Below are 20,382 nucleotides of genomic sequence, written 5' to 3'. Positions count from 1 at the left end.
CCCGGTGCGCCTCGCCCTGCCTGTAAATATAGAAATAAAACTATAGACGCTCCCTACGCCCACACGTACGTTTCTATAGATGTGAAACTTCTTTTGCACATCTCTGGGTTTGTGCGTGTATTGGGTCCTGCTAAGGCGCTGGTAGTAACGATGTACCGCATGGGGGGCTGGCACAGCCTCTTTTAGGAGTTTGGTTTTTGTTTTGTTTGTTTGTTGTGGGGTTGTTTTGTTTTTAATAAGGTATCATATTAATCTATGCAATATACAGAAAAATACACTGATGTTATTTTGCATTATATCCCTTGCTTTCCCTGAGAGGCCGAGGGGAAGCACTTCTGTACCTTTGTGTTTTCAGAGGTCATGTAGGTAGGTGCGCTCTCCCTTCAGTAACACCAATCTAGGAGAAGACATTTCTTGTTACAGACCGGTAAGGTGCGTTGCTGTAGCTTTGCTCTTTAAGCTGTGCAGAGTATGTGATATCTTGCATGTTCTTATCCTCTTCTAAAAGGTGTAGTAGGAAGCACAACTAAAATCCAGTTACATGGTGACAAAACTTATTTCACCAAGTTTATCTGTGTACTGGAAATGATGTGAAATTAAAAAGTCCCAACCCACTCCTGAATGAAAACAAAACAAATTTGCACAATTGGTAAAGAAGTAGCAGCTTTTATTAGCAAGTAAAGCTGAAGTATATGTTTGGCTTTTTGCAGAATCCCTGATTATAGTTTCAGGCAAATTGGTTTGACTGTACTTACCCTCCTGTGCTACTATGACTGCTACCCATTTTGGCACATCCTCCAGTATAGTCTTTATGTTATCAGATAATAAAATCTCTGAAGTATAATGTTTGACATTGTAGAAAATACGTTCCCCTTGGGTATTAAAGATTCACATACCTGGATTCTACTTTTAAGCCATTAAATCTACTTCCATGTCTCCAGCAAATATTTATTTTGGAGCCCAAGATCTCTACCAGTTCCACTGCAAAACCTGCTTGCAAACCAGGGCTCTGCATCTGTTAACAGATCAGATACAGTCAGATGTCTTGTTTTAAACAGCAGTGGTGTGATTTCATGTCCTCAACAGCTATGTGCTGAAAATAATAGAAGTTCACTTGGTTGTGACTGTGCTGAAATAGTCTGTTTTCACATTTTGTAGGTTTTTTTTGAGAGAAAGCCTGTTTGTTGAACTGTAAGGTGGAGCTGATAGTGATCGATGAATGGAGCTGGAAGTTCTGCAGAAACGGGGAACTTAATTTAGAAACAGAATAGGTATTTTCTTCTAGGCATGTTTCACAGCGTACAGGCTGTTTGAATGGCTTTTAAATGCTGTGTCTGTTTCCGCATTATAGGGTGACCTGCCAGCTCCTTCCAGAACCACACTTAAAGGAGACTAAATGAAAGCTTTGCAGTGAAGTTTTTAGTTTGAACTCCATATATAGATTGAAGTAAACCATAATTTCAGAAAGTCTTAAATTACCCAAGTCTGAAGTCTAAGCTTGTGGTAACTGGTGAGTTACTTAGTATCTGTCCCTAACAACTTTCTGCAGTGGATCAGAGCTTTAAAAAGCCATTTAGTGCAGTAGAGCAGCTTTGTACTGAAGGGATTTGGGGAGCTAGAGCCTGAGCTTTGTAATACCTTGGTGTAGGTGGCCCTGTATCTCTGTGCCTCACAGTTCAACTGCCTGTGCCTGTCTGCAGTGGCTGGCAGAGGAACAGCACTGTCACATACATGCAGAGGGTGACACTGCTTTGCCCCAACAGTCATTTTTAAGCCTCTTATCAGTCTGTGTGTACAGAGCACTGTTGGCTGTGGCTGGCAGTACTACTTCCTCTCTCTGCAACTTAAATATTTAGTCTTGAAGTTCTACATTTTGGTAGGTTTAGTACTTTTCTTAAGACCCTTTGTTTGTAGCATATAGCGTTGGTATTTTATGCAAGATATATGATAAATAATAAAACTTCAGATGTTTCCATTGCCAATATGTAAGAGCTGGCAAAGAATAATTTTGATTCCCTTCACCCCACACCCTTCCCTTTTCAGTCCAAAAGATGATGCTATTAAAATGAACTATTACTGGACTTCTCAGAACTGTGTTGGAAGTACGAGTGCTGCTATAGCTTTCATGAAGTTAACATTATGTAGATGAAGCAGGCCTGAAGTGGAAATGGATGTGGTACTCTGCTCTCCTTATTCAGAAGCACCAAAGACCAAGATAATATGATAATGTTGCTTATGTGTGCTTGATTTGAGTTCAGCCAATTATCTGAAATGGAGGATGTTAAGTTACAAAGGAAAAATATAGCGAAACACAACCAGAAGTAGGTTCCCTTGCTAATAAATAAATTCTTTAGATTAGACACATTAAAAAAACTGTAAGGCTCAGTGAGTAACTCTTTTCCAATTTGTAAAACTGAATTTTAAAAATGTTTTTTAAAAAGTGTATTCTCAGTTCCTTAAACTGGGCCACGTAACATGCTGTTCCAAGTACAGGCAGTGCCCACAGAATCTTCTTAATAAACAAAATGTAAACCGGTTACTTTGGAGAGAAATTGTCTCTGTAAAACCTGTGAAATGAATGTCGGTTTCAATTGCAACCTCTAATAGTATTAGACAGAAAAGCTTTAGTTTATAATGAGATATTTGGGCATAACTTTGTGTTCTTTAAGTGCTTCCTTTCAGTTTGCTTCTCTAAATTTATTTTTGCTATAATATCAATTAACTATTAAAGACAATTAAAAGTGAAGCAGAGTACTTACCTCACAAAACTCCTTCTTACAGTTACATATTAACGCTTTTGGCCTCTGCTGTGTTACACACCCTTTTCTGCACTGGTATTCCTTTCTAAGCTGAGGTAACCTGAATGGGTTTCTTGGGTTACTGTGCAATCATTTGGCTGTGTTTTCCTCTGTGGCCATACGTGTATGCAGGGTGTGGAGTGGAACAAGGAACCAATTCCCTTTCTGAATTGGTACTGCTTGTATGTATATCTTGGCTGCCCAGCACCCTGGATCTCTTCTGCTGTCTGTGCCTTTCTCTGGGAGTGAGGTGAGAAAGAGATTTTTGACTAGCTAGAGAAACAAAAGCAGCACCAGATGTTTATCCAGAGGAAGAGGAAGAGATGGAAGGTGTTTGCATCTACCTGTGACACAGGGCACAGGCAAGCAAGAGCACTGCTGTGGTGAGCCCTTGCTGAGGGCTGTGTAGTCTGAAAGCTTCCAGACACTCCTTTTCATGGTACTGTATCAAGGGCTGTCTGCTGCTTGTAGGATAAATTTAAAAAGCCTAAGGAATATGTGGAGATAGGTAATTGATGCTGCTTAATATTTCTCTGCAGTAAGTTTGAATGCAAAGGGAATATTTCAAATTACTTGCCTCCTTGTTCTGCCACCAATGCCTATGATCAGTCAGTGTGATAAACTCTGCTTTCTGAAAAGCAACTTTTGCTCTTACAGTAAGTTTCAGAATACCTTACAGAGATCTGTACTGAATACCTCATCTTTGGTAATGGACGAGGGGAGGCAGGGAGGTGAAGTGCTCCAGCGCAGGCTGGCAGCCTGCCCGGATTGCAGGCTGAGCCTGGGCACTGCTCGCCTCTGTGTGCTGTGCCACGGACCTGCCCGGGCTGTACCGGCTTCCCTTCCCCTCCTGCGTTCCAGGGTGTAGCGTTCTGGGTGCTGAGCTGCCCTGAATTTCTGCACGGAAATCTGCCAGCTCAGGAAAACCAGCAGAAAACCAGGTTGGGATTCTGCCTGGCTGACTTCCCTCACCTCTCGCTCAAGCTAACATTTAGTCCTGCTAGACCCAGGGCTTCACTGCTGTGGCCCTCCTGCAGGTTCACTCCTGCTCTGTGGACTTCTCTGTCCACTGCAGACTCGGCTTGACTCCTCTGAGAGACCCTCACGGTGCCAGGCTCGGTGTGTGCGCTCCCGCCCAGTGGCATTTACACAGCAGCAGGGCAGAAGCCACCAAAGTCCCCCAAAATGACGCCAACCCTTCAATAAGGTTGTGGCCAATGTATTGAAACAACTTGTTTTTTAATGGACAGGAAAGAGGCAGAAAACCAGTGGGGTATGCCAGGAATCACATGGCTTACAGGCTAAATTTTGTAATGACAGTCTCATTAAAATACTCTTTGAGTTTTCTTTCAGAAATGTCAGCATTAATAATGAGTAATTCAACTTAGAGCTGATCAACAGGCTGAAATTAATTTTGAATTAAAGTGTCTTAAAAGGTGACTTTAATCAGTTTGAATCAGCAAAATTCTTGATTTAAATAACTGATATTAAATATCATTATAAATATACAGATTTTTTTTTTTGTAACTTTGTTGAAGCAAATGAGATTCTAATTGGATAACAACTATTGAAGCCTGGTAGCCTGCCTGAAGCTTTTGTCCAAAACATCACCTAAGTGATGTTTTATTTCACTAACTCTTTATTTAGGTAGCTAATGTATATTCCTATATACTCATGCAAATTATTGACTTTTATTTTGAGAATGATGAATAATATATTCTGACTTGAGACACGTTGCACTTTCATAGAGGAATTTAAAATCAACTCAAACATGCAAACTGTCTTTAAGATAAACAGAGCTCGAGATGTGCTGGTTTGGGAAGAATTCTTAATGTGCTTTTGCATTTGAAAGCAGTTTAACTGAACCAAATCTTTTGAGATTTTTGGAACAGATGATTTATCCCACTTAAAGCTTATGTTTACTCAAAGTGGTAGAGGAAAACACTTCACAGTCCATCAGTTTCTGATCCTTGCAACCACTGTTGGTTGAACTGAAGTAATTAAGTAGATTGAAATAAGGAAAAGAACCTTCTTGACAGTGGTATGCTTTTGGCATTTGCAAAGTTTTGATGTATTTGCTTGTGAGTGACTTGTGGCAAGCTAATAGCTCAACCTGTCTGTAGAATATGCAATACTTCATTACCACCATCAAGCTTTTGGAGGCCTGTATGAAAGGTTATAAAACACCAAGTGTCATGGAGGAGGCAAGTGGAGGATTTTTGTGGGAGAGGACAGCAAACAATGGGAAGTATCAAGCTCCTAAGAGCTGCTTGCAAAGCAAAAGAAAGCAGCTCTTCGTGAAGTGAGTAGTAGAACCAGTGGGCTCTCTGCTGCAGACTCTAGAAGATTCTCTGCTGTCTTCATAATGCTAGGCTGATCAGTTCAGCTGTTTTCCTTCAGTTTATATTATTCTTAAAACTTTGCCGAATTCTGCCTAAATCTTCAAATCTATGTGTTTAAGAAACAAATCTGAAATATGTAAAATTTGTTTTTGTTTTTCTTTTTAAGTTTAAACCTGCCCTGATATAAGATAAACATCTGGTTTGACTGCGGAAGAGAAGACCTGGAGAATAAAGTCCTGCAATGTGTTAAACAGTGACATGCCAGGAAATATGGGATATCCTATCACACATTTCTTGTGGCTCTTGTGGACTGGGGCAGGACCACTGAAGATACAGCTGTATAGCTCTGTCACAACTCCACAGCTCCCCTGAGGTTGAGCTACTTCTGCTGGGAGGACTTAAAATAAAATGAAGGTGTGAAGTAAACCACTGTCTGGAAGGACCCTGGCGTTACAAGTGTGTTTTGTACATAGACTGGTGTAGACAGCCAGGTGCTACATCTCTGCTCTGAAGGACTGGGATGCAAACTAGCTCCACCTCAGCTACCGCTTTGATGCAGCTTCCATTTGGACATCTCCAGCCCTGAGACCTCAGCTGGATGCTTTTCTACTCCTTCCTGCCTTACCTCAACATCTTAAGGCATCTCTTTCAAAATCATTTGTCATTTGAGCTCTGCTGTGTAACAGTGAGTGTTTGTAGTGTGATTATTTTGGTGGGTATTGTGGATGTGTGGGTGGTTGGTTTGTTTGTTTTTTTTTTTTTTTTCAGGTCCTACTTCAAATGACTTCAAGTGATGATGAGAGCTCAATAAGCTGAAGTGTTTAGAATAAATTCATAGTTCATATTTTGGATTTCTTTAAGCTTGTTCTCCAGATAAAATGCAAAGAATATCTGCAGAACTCTTCACTCTCCTGTCATTGCAAATCAAAGAGATTTATCTGTTGAGATGATTACATAGTAAAATACAACATGTCCAGAAAACCTTCCTTATAATTTTCACAGATTTTCCTCCCCCTCCCGCCATTCTTATCCAAAATGCTGCTTCTATTTGGTAGCCTTTGGGCTTTTCTGTAAAAGCTTTGTGTCAAGCTCAGCAAAGTCCTTTCCTGTCTTGGTGGGTAAGAGTGGAGCCACCTTGGCTGGGCGGGGTTCCCAGCACTCAAGGACTTGAGTAGCTGTTGTCTGCAGCTCCTCAGGGACTGATGGTCACTTACACACTTCATCTGACTTTTGAGCACTTTCCACATAAGAATGGGGGATGTACTGGCTGCCTAGCTCTCCATATTGCCCGGAACAGGGAGCGGTAGGCACTGAATTCTGCTTGACTCCTTATGGTTGATCTGAATTGCTGCGGCTTTTTTATTTTTAGATGAAGGGATGCTCTGTGATATTTCAGCACAAGGGATGATTTGCTTGTTTCCTTCCACTTCTTGTCCTTAAGTAATTGTTCTTAGTTCTGACTAAGTACTTGAATTTGATGCTTTAAGTAATACATTCTTTTACAAAAGAAGTAGCTGCCTAGGTTCTTGAGGGGAATAAAATGGGCAACAATGTCAAATGGCCTGCTTTCATGTGGACTATTAGATCTAAAGTGGGAAATGAGGAAAAAAGGCCAAGGACCTAGTTCAGAAAAATGAAATATTTAAAATCACTTTGAAAATATTGATCATGGAATAGTAGAGGTTGATTTAAAGTTATATCTATTATACAAATATTACATAAGAGAAATAACAAAAGTAGCATAACTTAAATGTCTGAAGATGAACCTTTTTCATCCTGAAACCCAGAATGAACCTTTAATACAAATGTGGCTTGTTAGCCAGTCTGCTGGGGATTGCTTAATTTGCTTTCCAGTCCTTGGAGAGATGAGATATAGCTGTTAAGTAACCACAGAGTAATAACAGAGTAAGTGAAGCTGATACTTATCTGTGATCAATTTTAGCTGCAGACATGAAAACCTCATGCTTTTTTGTATCTTTCAGCCTGTAACCACTCCTAGGGTGTTTTTTTTCCCCCCTTTTTTTCAGCCCTACTCTGATAGTCGTGACAGCCTGAGGCTCACAAGGTTTACAAAAGCTATTAGCATTGCTGCCTCTCCTGCAGCTTTTTATCCTGATACTTCCTCTTCTCTGTCCTGAGAGTCAGGCACAGCTTTGCCACTCTGTATAATATCTAACGTGATTAGGAGATTAGGATCTTGTGCCAAGGTTGGGTTCCCAGCTTCTGCTAAAACTGTACAGTATCTGTTAATGAAGTAATTGTTAAAACCCTTGTTAAGATAGTGACAGCAAATGTGAGGGCTAGTGATGATCACACACAAACTTCCTACTAGGCTGGGAGACCCTGTGTGAGGTCTGGTCACCATGAGTGATTGCTGTCAGAGCTGCTTGTGTAAATTAGTTCGAGTTCAGTTTGGTTCACAATAAAGGCAGTAAAATTGCCAAGGCAGCTGACATTGACCTCACCGGAGTGGCTGCAATGTGATGTAATCGGGAACACAGCCTACCCCTTCCATCATGTTTAATAGTCCTGTGTCCAAAATAGTGCTGAGTGGATGTAAGAAAAAAAAAAAAAAAAACCAAACAGCACTGCTGCTGTTGCTGGGGCTTACTTTGTCCTGTGGTTGGGTAAGGAACTGCGTTTTGGTTTTGAAGATAATTGGGCAGAGTGGTGCTTACAGAACTGGTTGACAGCCCAGTAAAATAATCCCTGGTTTTACAGTAGTCGAATATGCAGAATATAGTTTCCCCTTTTGATCACAATTAATTAAATCAAGCAAATAGCAGGCTTGTGCTCAGACTATGTATGCCTGTAGCATCTTACATACATATGTTTTTACATTTATTAATATAATTGAAAAACCAAAAAATACTTTCTAGTAGTAGGCCTTTTATTGCTTAGTAAAAGGGAAGAGTTCTGATTTATGCTTCACTGTCCTGACATGAAGGGGATACATTAAGAAATGGAAATAATGATGGGGCTGTGGCTCAAACATGGGACTTCACAGCAAGAATGACTTGGCTGCAGCTCAGGTTTTCTGTGTGAACTCCAGATAGTCGCTTTTAACCTCTTAAGTTCCACTTTGTTGCTTGTGCAATATGACAGCTAGTGCAAAGGGACTGTGCAGGCGTTTCACAGGCCGGCAGCTCTTCTGAAAATTCCTGACTTATCACAGCATCAGGCACTGCAGTTCCCCAGAGGACAGAATGTCTCCTTTTGCGTAAACTCTGTACAATGTGCATTTTCACTTAAGGTCTCAAAATATATACACTCTCAGGTCCCTGTCTTGTCCTTCCTCCACCCAGAAAAAAACGTGTTAGGTATGGTGATCGAAGCGAGGACCAATAGCTGATTTTTAATCTTTTCTTTTTTTTTTTTTTTTTTTTTTTTTTTTTGTGTAAAGGGGGGCCCAATTGTGTTTTTTTATTTTTTTTTTTTTTTTTTTTTTTTTTTTTTTTTTTTTTGTTTCCTCTTCCACCCTTTCTAGGATGCAGGGTTTGTAATCCAGGATGAATGAATGCTACTATGATAGGCGCATGGACTTTTTTTATAACAAGACAAACACTGACACAGCAGATGAGTGGACAGGGCCAAACCTTATTGTGGTGCTGTGTTTTGGGACATTTTTCTGCCTCTTCATTTTCATTTCAAATTCATTGGTCATAGCAGCTGTGGTCAAGAACAAGAGGTTTCATTTTCCATTTTACTACCTCCTGGCCAATTTAGCTGCCGCAGACTTTTTTGCTGGGATTGCCTATGTCTTCTTGATGTTCAACACCGGCCCAGTGTCTAAGACATTAACTGTCAACCGCTGGTTTTTGCGCCAGGGTCTTCTGGACACCAGCCTTACAGCTTCGCTGGTGAATCTCCTCGTCATAGCTGTTGAGCGGCACATGTCAATAATGAGAATGAAGATCCACAGTAATCTCACGAAGAAGAGAGTCACCTTTTTAATTATATCAATTTGGGCCATTGCTATTTTCATGGGTGCTGTTCCCACTCTAGGCTGGAACTGCCTCTGTGACATTACTGCCTGCTCATCTCTGGCACCCATTTATAGCAGGAGTTACCTGGTGTTCTGGAGCGTATTAAATCTAGTTGTCTTCTTCATTATGGTGGTGGTTTATATAAGAATCTACATGTACGTCCAGAGGAAAACTAACGTCTTGTCGTCGCACACCAGTGGATCCATTAGCCGTAGGAGGACCCCTATGAAGCTTATGAAGACCGTCATGACTGTCTTAGGTAAGAGACTACAAACCATGGTGTTCAAGGCTGGCAGTGCCAATCAATGGGTTTGTGTGGTTTTGGTTTGTTGTTTTTTAGATTGTCTTAAACAAAACATAAAACAGCCAGCTCCCCTAAAAAAACAAAACAACACCCAATCAAACCCCTCATCAAACTTAAAAGTACTGGAGTCATTTAGTCTTCTGTCTGCTTTAGATAATGAAATAAGTGTTGCACCAAGCAGAAAAGCAAAGTAGAGGACCAGTCAATGCGGAGAAAAGCATCTCTGGTAAGCAGCTTGTAACAAAACCCAAATTATCTAGAGTTTGTTGTGGGGGGCAGGTGATGGGAATACAAAATCACTTTGGAGGGAGTCACATCCACAGCCACCTAGTAGAACATTTTGAAAATAATGTTCTTCAATATCTGCACAGGGCCATGAATCCTGTGGGCGTGGGGAAAGATATCTTTGCACTCCTTCCTCTTGGCTGTTTTCTAGACACACTTTCTTCCCTTTGGAAATGGACCTTCCCTGGGGAAAGGAGAGGATGCCTAGTGGGTCTGTGACTTTGGCAGATAATTTGATTTATAAAAGGACAATTCACCTTCATTCTGTGAAGACTGCATAGTGCCAAATACTTTCAGATTATGCTACAATATGGCCTTTGATCTCTAGGTCATAACATGAGTTTTTATTTGGATTCTGCTCTAGAGACACTGTTGGTATTTGGGCAGCTCAGATCATCTTATCAGCTTGTGATGTAACTGCTTATTAAATTAGAGATGCACAGAGTAGGTGATTGATCATTGGAACAAAATATTAGCTGTAGCTGTCAGTTTTCCTTGCTGACAAGACTTGAATCTGAGCGAGATGTTTTGTGGAAGCCAGGCTTTATGTGAGCGTGTCTCGTGCAGCTTGCTGTGGGTGGAACTTGGAGGACACCAGGAGGCTGCTGAAGCTGGACTCATGTGGTGGTGGGACTCTAAAACCACAAATACAGATTTACTGCTCTGATGACTTCTGATGTGTATGAGCCAGTGTGGGAAAGCTGGTGTCCATGTGTACCTGGGACACAGTTGTGTTGTACTGCAGCATGGTAGTACTAGAGAAGTCTCACTTTTCATGCAGATAGGAAGTTCAGGCTGAAGACACTTTCTTCCCCTTGTGGCCTACTGGAGACTGTTTGCACAGTCTATTATCTGTATTATCTGGTTGTTTTTTTTTTTTTTTTTCTGAAATAATAGTGTTATAGTACAAAACACTCTTGTCTACCAAATGATGTCTTAAAATGCTTTAAAAACTGAGATCAGTTAAACTTTACAGTGCATGACCTTAGAAGAGAAAGCAGAGTTTGAGCAAGTACAAGGTTCTCACTTATGCTCCTGCATCTTCTGAAGTTGGCTCATCTATTACCAGAGCCTTTCCCTTCTAAATCCCTCCTGAGTTGTCCTTCCTTTTTTTCCCCTTGGGTTTTATGGCACCTGTAGAGTAACGATGTGGTGGTTGTTCTTGTCCCTTCCTTGCCTTGCAGGAGCAAGATTCAATATTTTGCTCCCCCTGAAGCTCTCATACAGTGAAACTTAAAACATCCACCTGGAAGGAGAAGACCCCTGCAGAAAAACTTGGAATTGCTCAAAACATGATCCTGCCCTAAAGCATAAGCATCAGATGGCAGTCTTCCAGCCAGTGTCAGGTTTTCAGTGCTCAACACAGCCATGCTGCTGTGTGGAAATAAACCCTGCTCTAAGCTTCATTTTCAACTTACTATTTCTTTGCCTAGGGAGACATGCCTTAGGAATACTAGCTGATTTAAAGATCAGCATTAGCTTTCTCTTCCTCACAGAATATGGCTTTTCAGCCAACAGATTAAGCTATAATCTGGGCAAAGTATTTAATGATATTGTGTGGTGGGCTAGGCAAATTTAACTTAGAAAGCCTGAGTGCTACTTTAGAGATCATAATTTTGTGTTTTTACTTTGCCAGTCAGAAACAAAACCAAAACAGAGCCTGCTTCCAAAGAACTTGAGTTAGTACATGTGTTGCTGGGTGCAAGATCTACCCCAAACTCCTGTGTCACAGGAAGTCTATCTTGGCACATCCCTTCATATCAGTTTTCCAAATCTTGACTCTGAGAGGCTTTTTATAAATGTTTGTTTCTAGGAATGAGAATTTTTTTTTTACAACAGTTTGTAGTATGTGTTCCTGGCCAAATCATTCAAGCGCAATGTGCAAAATGCATTAGAAATGGAAAACTTGTGTTATCTGGGCTTTCTGATTACGAAAGGAGTCAGCAAGTGACTAAACAGATACTTTTAAAACTGTGGATGCAACCACCTGTAGCTATATGCAGCCTGTGGATTTTGCCCAAGGCAGTTATTTTTAATGGCTTGTTCAAAAACATCTGAGGATGCTTTGGATTACATGCCTAATCTGGCCTTAACTCAAAGCAATTCCAAGACGCATTGTGGCTGGGTGAAGCATGATGAGAACAAGAGTTATCATTAATGTTCTCTGTTGGTTTTATGCGAGGTTCAGGACAAAATCCTGCTGCCCTGCGGTGTGTAGGAGGAGGTTGCCTGTATCTGGGTGCTGATGGCATGCTGCTCCTCCTGTCTTCATCCTGTCTGTTTCTCAGGAGGTTGGTCATGTGACCAGCTGCCCCTACAGGGGGGAAAAAAAAAAATAAAAAAAAAATCACTGCCCTCTCTGGGTAGAGGAGTTCTGTGGTACTGCGGTTAAGAGCTGGGGGAATGAGTGTTTCAATTTGACTTCATGGGTTCATGGTGACTGCAGCTTCAGGTGGCTTTTTGCACCACCCGTTGTTGGGCTTGGATGGCCCCTTCCAGAGGCTGGCACTCAGGTCTCTGTCATTGACCCTTTTCTGCCATAACCCTTAAAGTGATCTGTCACAGGATAGGTGCAGCTGAAATGGCTTTCCCTTTGAAATGCTAAACTGTAGTAAGTTATCTGGTTGAAACTGGAAGATGGGAAACTTAGTAAAAGGGGCTAAAATCCCCTAAGACTGACCTTGTGGCATGGGCCTGGCTAAGCCTGTAGCTTTGAAGAAGGCTGCCTGCGGGTGTGTGGCTACGTGATTTTCAGGTGGTATGTGGTAGCTCACTTGAGCTTGGCAGTGAGATTCTTGCTGAAATAGCAACTTTGGGGTGGATGATTTTCAGTTCTAGTGAATTTAGAGTTTAATTGGTAACTTGCTGTTTTAACTCAGGCACGCATGTGGCAAAGGCAACTGGAAGCTACTGCACTTTTATTTTCCTCAGTCTTGGTAGGCTCATGGATAGCTTTGATGTGCAGAGATTTACAACATGATGCTGCCAAAGTATTGGTAGTGCTCCTGGGCATAGAGGATTGAATTTTCAAGCAGAAGTGATATAATTACGTGAAAATCCATGTTTAAATCTAGTAGAAAATCCTCAAACTGACCTTAAGGCATTGTGATACCTCATCTTCCATGATCCAGTAGGAAGACTCAGAGCTACTCTTCTGATTTGTGTTTAAGCCAGGCTATATTTCATGTCACTTCTGTGAATTTTAGAGAATTCCCAAAAGTCAAATTCTTTTTGGAGTGTGGCACCTCGTCAGGAAGAGGAGCTCTTAAGGAATAAAAGTCCTGCAAACAAGAGAATTGCCAACGGGCTGAGTCAAAGGTATATATTTATGTTTAACCATGGTTGCCTTTGAAAGTTCTTTGGTAAAAATAGCAAGATGTGAGTGAGGCTGTGAGCCTGAGCCGTGCCTTGCTCTCATCTCTGCGGTGCTAAGAGCAGGGTGTCAGTTGCTTCTCTTGCTTCCATACACAGCAAAACATATTTTTGGTGCCCCATGAAAGCATTTCCCAGTAACTCTGACACTGTCACTGCATTGCCCCTGTCCTCACCTTCAGTCATGGGGCAGAGGGAAAGTGCAGAGAGATGTCTGCAGGTGTCTCCTATCTTCCGTTACTTTTACCACTGAAACTCTTCTGGTGTTGCCAGTATAGGTATATCCTGGGAGTTCACAGACTAATCCTGCCTGCAAGCTTGGGGCTTATGTCTGAAGGAGAGTTTTCTGTGTCTTTTGCTAAGTGTGGCTTTGGGGTCTGTTTCTTCTGCTGATGATTTCTGTGGAAGCAGGGTTGGACCTCGCGTGCCTTGTGGTGCATGTGGTCAAAATGCTTTTTGTGCTTGTTCTAAGGAGAGTTTGTACCATCTTAGTTTCTGCATGGAGCTAGTGTGTTGGTGACTGTGCCAGCAACCCTTGGTGGCTAGGGAAAGCTTTTGGTCCAAGTACTTACAAAGATCTCAACTAGACACAGTAGTGTTGTCTGGGTGGTCTGGTTCCAGTGCCTGCTAAAACAGATGTGACTTGCTAGTGAACCCCTGGGTAGTAAATCAGTATTTTCTCTATTGTAGGCTGTATGAGAGAGTTGGTGCCACAACTGCTTGCTTAGCATGCTGGAGCCAAACCAGTGTGTAGTAGAGAAACTGAGCAGAGTGTTGTGGTAGCGGCTTGCAGCTCCTGGTGACAATGGGCAATGGAGCAATAACTTTATATACCATTATGATCTGCCCATCAGATGAGGACGACTGGCCAGTGCTGCTGAAACCAGCCCATGTGCACATGACAACTGCTGGGGTCCTGGGTCCTGCTGAGAGCCAGGCTGCCCTCCCACTGCTTGCTTGCACAGCTCAGATATGGGAAAACTAGTGGCTTTACAAAAATGAGCTGGACTTTATTTCCTTACCAAAATTAAGTGGATACCACCACTCCCGGGAGAGCTTTTCAGTGTGTAGCTGCTATCAACCTTACTTGTCTGATTATTTTTTTCAGCCCCCAAGAAATGGAAAATCTTCTGTTATAAATGATTGGAATTTCCTCAGTGCATTGTTTAAACTGTGACTTGCACAGAGTTGTAATTTTCTATTTCTGTATGTCAGACAGCAATTGTGGCTTGTGCTAAGTTAGTATTATCATGTATATGGCTACTCCTTCATTGGCCTCAGGGTGAGGGTTGACAGACTGTGGTGCAGGGGGCCAAGAAGGCAGATGGGGCAATTCAGGACCCTCCCAAGCTCATGGCAGAGGTCTACATTCAGTTGTGATGTTCCCCCTCCCCATCAGTCCTGCACATACCTGTCCTGCCCTTAGAGTGGGGATGTGCAATAACATGGAAAGATACAAATGCAATATTGAACTTCATTGTAAGCTGTGATTTCTATGCTTTCTTCATGCTATATTCACTTTGTTCAATCTCTCTTCTTCCTTATTCCTCCCTTCCCCCACCCCGTTTTTTTTTCCTTTCCCCCAAGGAACTGATGGGAGAGGAGTGTGCTTGCTTACTTTGCCTCTTTTGGCTTTTATTATCAGCTTGTGTCCTACTTCTGCCTCACAGAGGCTCTTGTCATCCCTGCCTCCCAGCTGAAACATGAAAACCCTGCTGCTCCTGGTCTTGTCCTGTGATTTCTTGCTACCTTTTGAGGAAATTACTCTCTTGCCATTTTCTTGTTCTCCTATCACTACTCTCATACTTCCTCATTCTTTGTCTTTTAATTTTTTTTTTTTATTTTTTTTTTATTCTGTTCTTTGCTTCAGTCCTTTGTTCTGACTGCTAACTTTTTGCTTCACCTTTGATAATTCATCTGTTTGTTTCTTTCTTTTAATTTACAACTTAACTTGGTTTCCTGGACCCAAGTTGTTGAGTCTCAAGTACCCAGCACATCGAGCCAAGGAGAGAGCAATGGAAAGAGGTAGGCTGCTGCTCCAGCTGGGGAGCCAGCAGTGCTGTTGTGTCCCAGACAACGGCGAGCATCCTACAGGAGCTGCAGGGGTTCCAGACAGGACTTGTTTAAATGCTGTGACTCTTGTTTTATGAATTGGGTGTTATGCCCATGGCTTTGCAGAATCTGCTCTAGTATGACGGAAGATGTCTTCTTTGACTCATATTGTGGCAGTGGTAGAAGCAGGCCATCTGGTATCTTCCCCAACATACAAGAGATGGAGAGGAAGTCTGTATTCTAAGTTCCAGTTCTCTGCTTGTTAATGCTCCAGAGCTCTTGTTTGTTTATCAGTGTGGACAAATCACTGTTGTGATGACCTTTTCCCACTGGTGTTTGGGCTAGTGCTGTGAGCAACTGGATTCTTGCTCCCTGCAGGCTTCTGAGACCTGCTCTGACTTATGGTCAGGGCTTGGCAGAGAAGCTGCAGTAGATATAATTTTGCTACTGTTATTAGAATTCTTTCCTCTCCTACTTTCATAATTTTTATATGGAATTTTGATGAACCAAATAATCCTGTAAGATACAAAGAAAACCCCAAACACCTAGCAGTTTGAAGTTGTGGTGTGGTTTTGTTTTTGTCTCCTTTATCTCTAGGTGCTTTTGTTGTCTGCTGGACCCCTGGCTTGGTCGTCTTACTGCTCGATGGCCTGAACTGCACTGACTGTGGGATTCAGAATGTTAAAAGGTGGTTTCTTCTCCTGGCCCTGTTAAACTCTGTCATGAATCCAGTAATTTATTCATGCAAAGATGATGAAATGTGGGGTACCATGAAAAGGATGATTTGCTGCTCCACTGAGGATAGGAGCCAGGAGAGACGCTCATCACGGATCCCCTCAACAGTTCTTTGCAGGAGCACAGATACCTCGGGACACTACATTGAAGATGGCATTATTCAAGGGACAATTTGTGGAAAAGGAGATCTTGGTGACAAAGGAAACTCCTGAGCTATTAATGGAACTGACTTGGCTGGAAAAGGAGGAAAGGGGGAAGGGAGAGGTTTTGTAAAAGAAGATTGACTAGCAAAGCTAGCAAACAATATATTCACTTTGTTCCAGAGCCTAAACTGCAGTGTTAACAAAAGTTCTTATAAGTAATTGCCTGGTGGAAAAACACTTTGTAATGAAGAAAACTTTCTGTGCTGCCATCTTTCTCCTTTTAAGTACATTAATTTTTTTTTTTTTTTTGTATGAATGGAATAAATACATCTCAGAGACTTCTTGTGCATTGAAACAAAATGTAAGCAACGCAGTGAGACAGTCCTTAAGCTCCTATGGAGGGAATAAACCTGCCTTACTGTGCAGGCCGGGCATTCATTGAGTATTTATGCTTTGAACAGTTTCTGTGCACCTTGAGGATTGTAGGCTTGGCTGGACAAAATTATGACCTGTTTGCTCAGTTTACGTAGTTCATGAAATAGTTCATACTTACCTTCTCTCTTCTTCCTCCTTATCTTGCTTTCAAAATAGGTAGTTTGTTGATTTATTAAAGCAATGCCAGAAGCCTGGCTGTGATGGGAAGCCCAGATCAGACATCACTGTGCGTGAGTATGTCCGACCGTGGATTCTCAGGATCTGAGAGTACAAAAAGCACAAAAGCCATTATTCTGTAGTGGAGTGAATGCTGCAAGGAGATACATTGCACTCTCTGCTGCTTTTATGTGGGCAGGCATTGAGGGTGGATTAACAGAAGAGAAGCATGACTGTGTTCATTATGTGCATTTCTTACTTCCCCAGATAACATCAAATGAGTGTGCTCACTCCTCTTTAACTGCTATGCCACTAAAAGACATTAAATCCCAAACTCCATTTTAAGAGGGTGAACTTTTAAGGGAAGTTTGATCATAAAGGTTCGATCAAGCTATTTCAAATAGAAATTAGTTCACAGGAAAAAAACTTGAAACCAACCGAAGCCCCTACAAGAGTACAGTATGCATTGATTGTCTGTGCATGCCTGGACCACGTTTAACCTCTGATTTTTCAAGCAGATCTTACTGGAAGGTACTTGAGGGAGAGGACATGAAATGGTAAGCAATGAAGGGTTTTCAGCATTGTGACTAATCACTAAACATCGGTGCAGCTGCAGCCCAAAAAGCTGAAGTTTAAACTAATGGAGTATGCTCTAATGGAGGATCCAGCAATTTAAAGCTCTAGGGTAAAGTTTTAAAATTTAAATTTTAAAATTATAAGTTGGAATGTAGATTTCTTGGTACTCTAAAAATCTGGCTCTTGCTGTCTGATTTCAACAGCGGTGAGCTTCCCACTACCTGCCTCAAGTTCAGGAAGAGTTACCTGTGTTCTAGACAAAGTCTGATCCCTGGTATTAAAGCAGTTGACCACGACCAGAAATCACTTTGGAAAGTTTTGGAAATTTTGACCGCTTGGAATTGGAGAACAACACCAAGAGCATGTTGTACATGACTGAAAGATAAAGATCAGTTGTGGTTTGGTCAAATTCTTCCTTTGGTGCAACTTGCATGTGGATATCTAGACTGTTGGGTCAAAGCAGAACCAGCACTTGGCTCAGTGACCAAGCTGCAGTTTTGTAGAAGGTACTGTGGGATTTCACAGCAGGCCTCAGCATATGAACAAGCAAGCCCTTGTTCAGAGAGCTCTCCCATAACACAAGGTGCCTTGTGGTGATATGGCCTAATATTTCAAGGTAAATGCTGTATTTACAAGAAATGCAGGAAAGGATTACACACTTTTTTTTTTTTTTTTTTTTTTTCATTATAATGCAACGTTCTTGTGCAAATACTACTTTGTTAGTTTGGTGTTTTGAAAAGTATGTGAAGTGGTGCTTTCTAGAGCTGGTGGCTTTGCAAAGGCGTAGCATGCAAGCGTTCCTGTCCCTACAGCTACCTGCACTGCACAGTTTGTCTTAACTAGGCTGAAGCTCTGTAAACAAAGCTAACAAAAAATAAAATGCTACTTCAAAATAAAATACTTGTGTTGTTTCCTGTTTGGATGGTAACTGAACATTACCTGGCACTCCAGTCAGCAGTTAAGGGTTGCTGTTACTCTTACACATTCCCACAGATCTGTCCAAGCTAAAACTGATCAGACTCGAGATAAAAATGAAGATGGGGAAACTTTGCTTCATATTGCCACAGGGAAGAGAGGTGGGTGTTGTTTTAATAAAGTGTACATGTTTACTAGCAATGCTAGGTAGTGTAATACTTGGTGGAATCAGGCCCTGAAGAGAGTTTGGACAAAGATGTGAAACATCTGCATCAGTGGAGAAAACACTGGGTCTTTCCTGCAGAGCTTTGGGTTTGGGCTGAAAAATAACTACATGTGGATGGTTTTTGCAGGTAAGCAGGAAAATGTGACTCCTGTAAAGGGTAAAGGACTTCATTGTCTGTAGAGCACCTCATACAATGGACTCCTAGTCTGGATTAAGATCTGAGAAGTATTATCAAACATTCTGCTCCTAGTAAGAGGGAGGATTTGAGGTCTGCACTCTTACTCTTTCTGTTGTCTCATTTAAAAAATAAAAAAGGCCAGCAAAACAAACCCCCAGACAAAACAGCCCCCAAAACCTTGCAAATCAGTGTTTTGTGAAAGGTTCTGTTTGCAGTGTCATGCCATCTGTCTTGGCATGATGTTTCCCTCAGAGTTGCTGCCTCATTTTCTACTACTATAAATTTCAACATATCATAAAAGGAACAGGAAACTCATCTGGCATCAAACTGCTACAACAGAGCCTGTATAATGTTTCCTATATAAAACTGTCTAAACATCCAGCTACTCGCATATCAGGGAATTTCTTTTTAACTCTGTAAACATTTATCAGAATAGTTTGTCTCAAGAAAAACATTAAAGCACAATTTGTACTTGAGAGGAAAACACAGAAAAATCAAAGACCAGTTGCTGATGGCAAGTTCTACAGGGTTTTTCTGTTGCTTTTTTCACTAGTATCCCAGAACAACGGATAATCAATACCTATTGACTTTGCATGTGCCTGCTCCTATTTGTGTGTGCCAGTGTACTGATGTGTGAGATGAAATTAATTCTTTTGGCAAAGGCTTTAGTAAACTGGAGGACGGTAATTCTTAGAAGACAGAGGAAGGCAAGGGTAGAGATATCATTAAGTTGGATAGTTAGTTACAGTGTTTCTGGTGATGCTGGAGGCCCTTCTGTGTCTAAAGAGCACCTTGAAAGCTTTTGTATTGCAGTAAGTAGCAAGCAGATATTTCTAATACATTTTCACAGCAATTATGGTTTGAAAGAACTGTGTGATATTCTTCTCTTTTTCTCCTCTCCAGCTGCTTGTGTCCCAAACCAAAGTTGCTCTTCCAGTTGATTAGTGGGTCCAGGAAGAAACGCTCCATGGCTTTTCCCAGGGCGAAGATGTATGGTCTGTCCTCCGTGGTTAGCTCTCCCATAAAGCCTGTGTGGTCACGATCATTAGAGATGCTTTTCAGAGAATTATTATTAAAAGCCAAGAACAATGGGGTTTTATTTTACACGATAGATCTTTTGAATCTTTCTGGATAAGCAGCTAGACTGATCGTTGTTTAATAACTTTGTGTGTGGGAGAGAAGTTTCTCTGGTATCTGTGCTGTCAGTTTGACCTCGGTGGTGTGGGTGATGAGTCCCTTTGGGAAAGCAGCCAAATTGCTATGGCTTGAGTGGCTCTGAAGCATGGCTTCTCCACTGCTTTGGGGATGCTTTACCATGACTACTTTCCCCTCAGTATAGGTTTTTGGGATCTTTTTTTAGTAATTACTGTAGATTGGTGAAATACATCTGTGTCTGTGCATATGGCAGTTTGTGCATGTATTTGTGAACTGCAATAATTACTGCAGCTGTTTGATGTGATGGTGCCTTTCTCTGATTGGATCTATATTTTATATATATTTATACATGTGGGCTTGGTTTTGGTTTTGTGTGTTTGGGTTTTTTTTTTTAAATAAACTTAAAACTCTCTTCCAAGTAACAGCAGAAGTATTGCGCCTATACTTGTGATTCTTCCAAAGTTCAGTAAACTCTGTGTGAAGATTTCTAAATTAGTGGTTATTGGAAGCCAATGAAGGAAGGGTTATTTTAGACTTGTCGTTTTTTTTGACTATTGGCTGTTATCCTAGCTGATGCAATGCAGGGTCAGCCTTTAGTATGGCCCCAAAGTAGATGCTGCTTGCAAGATTAGAGCCCAAAAGTGAAAATATAGTAGAAAGAAGGCAGCAGGGAAATGCTGTTATTTATCCTAGCCTGTAATTCTAATTAATGTTTTAATGTTTG

At 41.4% G+C, this 20,382-nt stretch overlaps 1 protein-coding gene across 1 annotated transcript; it reads left to right on the top strand.

Moving 5' to 3' along the window:
- The first annotated feature begins 5,738 nt into the window (after nucleotides 1–5,738).
- On the top strand, nucleotides 5,739–16,086 carry LPAR3 (lysophosphatidic acid receptor 3). Its single transcript, XM_008935913.1, has 3 exons — nucleotides 5,739–5,831; nucleotides 8,635–9,385; nucleotides 15,737–16,086. Exons 2-3 carry the CDS (start codon nucleotides 8,650–8,652, stop codon nucleotides 16,084–16,086), a joined length of 1,086 nt encoding a protein of 361 aa, XP_008934161.1. The 5' UTR covers nucleotides 5,739–5,831; nucleotides 8,635–8,649.
- Nucleotides 16,087–20,382: the final 4,296 nt, after the last annotated feature.

The sequence above is a fragment of the Merops nubicus genome, unplaced genomic scaffold (genome assembly GCF_000691845.1).
Source record: "Merops nubicus isolate BGI_N331 unplaced genomic scaffold, ASM69184v1 scaffold27302, whole genome shotgun sequence".
Classification (NCBI taxonomy): domain Eukaryota; kingdom Metazoa; phylum Chordata; class Aves; order Coraciiformes; family Meropidae; genus Merops; species Merops nubicus.
This window is presented reverse-complemented; position numbering and strand designations above follow the sequence as displayed.

Bases quoted from the DNA above. Each gene is read 5' to 3' on its own strand.
- LPAR3 (XM_008935913.1), top strand. From the start codon at position 8,650: ATGAATGAATGCTACTATGATAGGCGCATGGACTTTTTTTATAACAAG. The intron at 9,386-15,736 runs GTAAGAGACTAC...CTTTATCTCTAG, and splicing joins GACCGTCATGACTGTCTTAG to GTGCTTTTGTTGTCTGCTGG.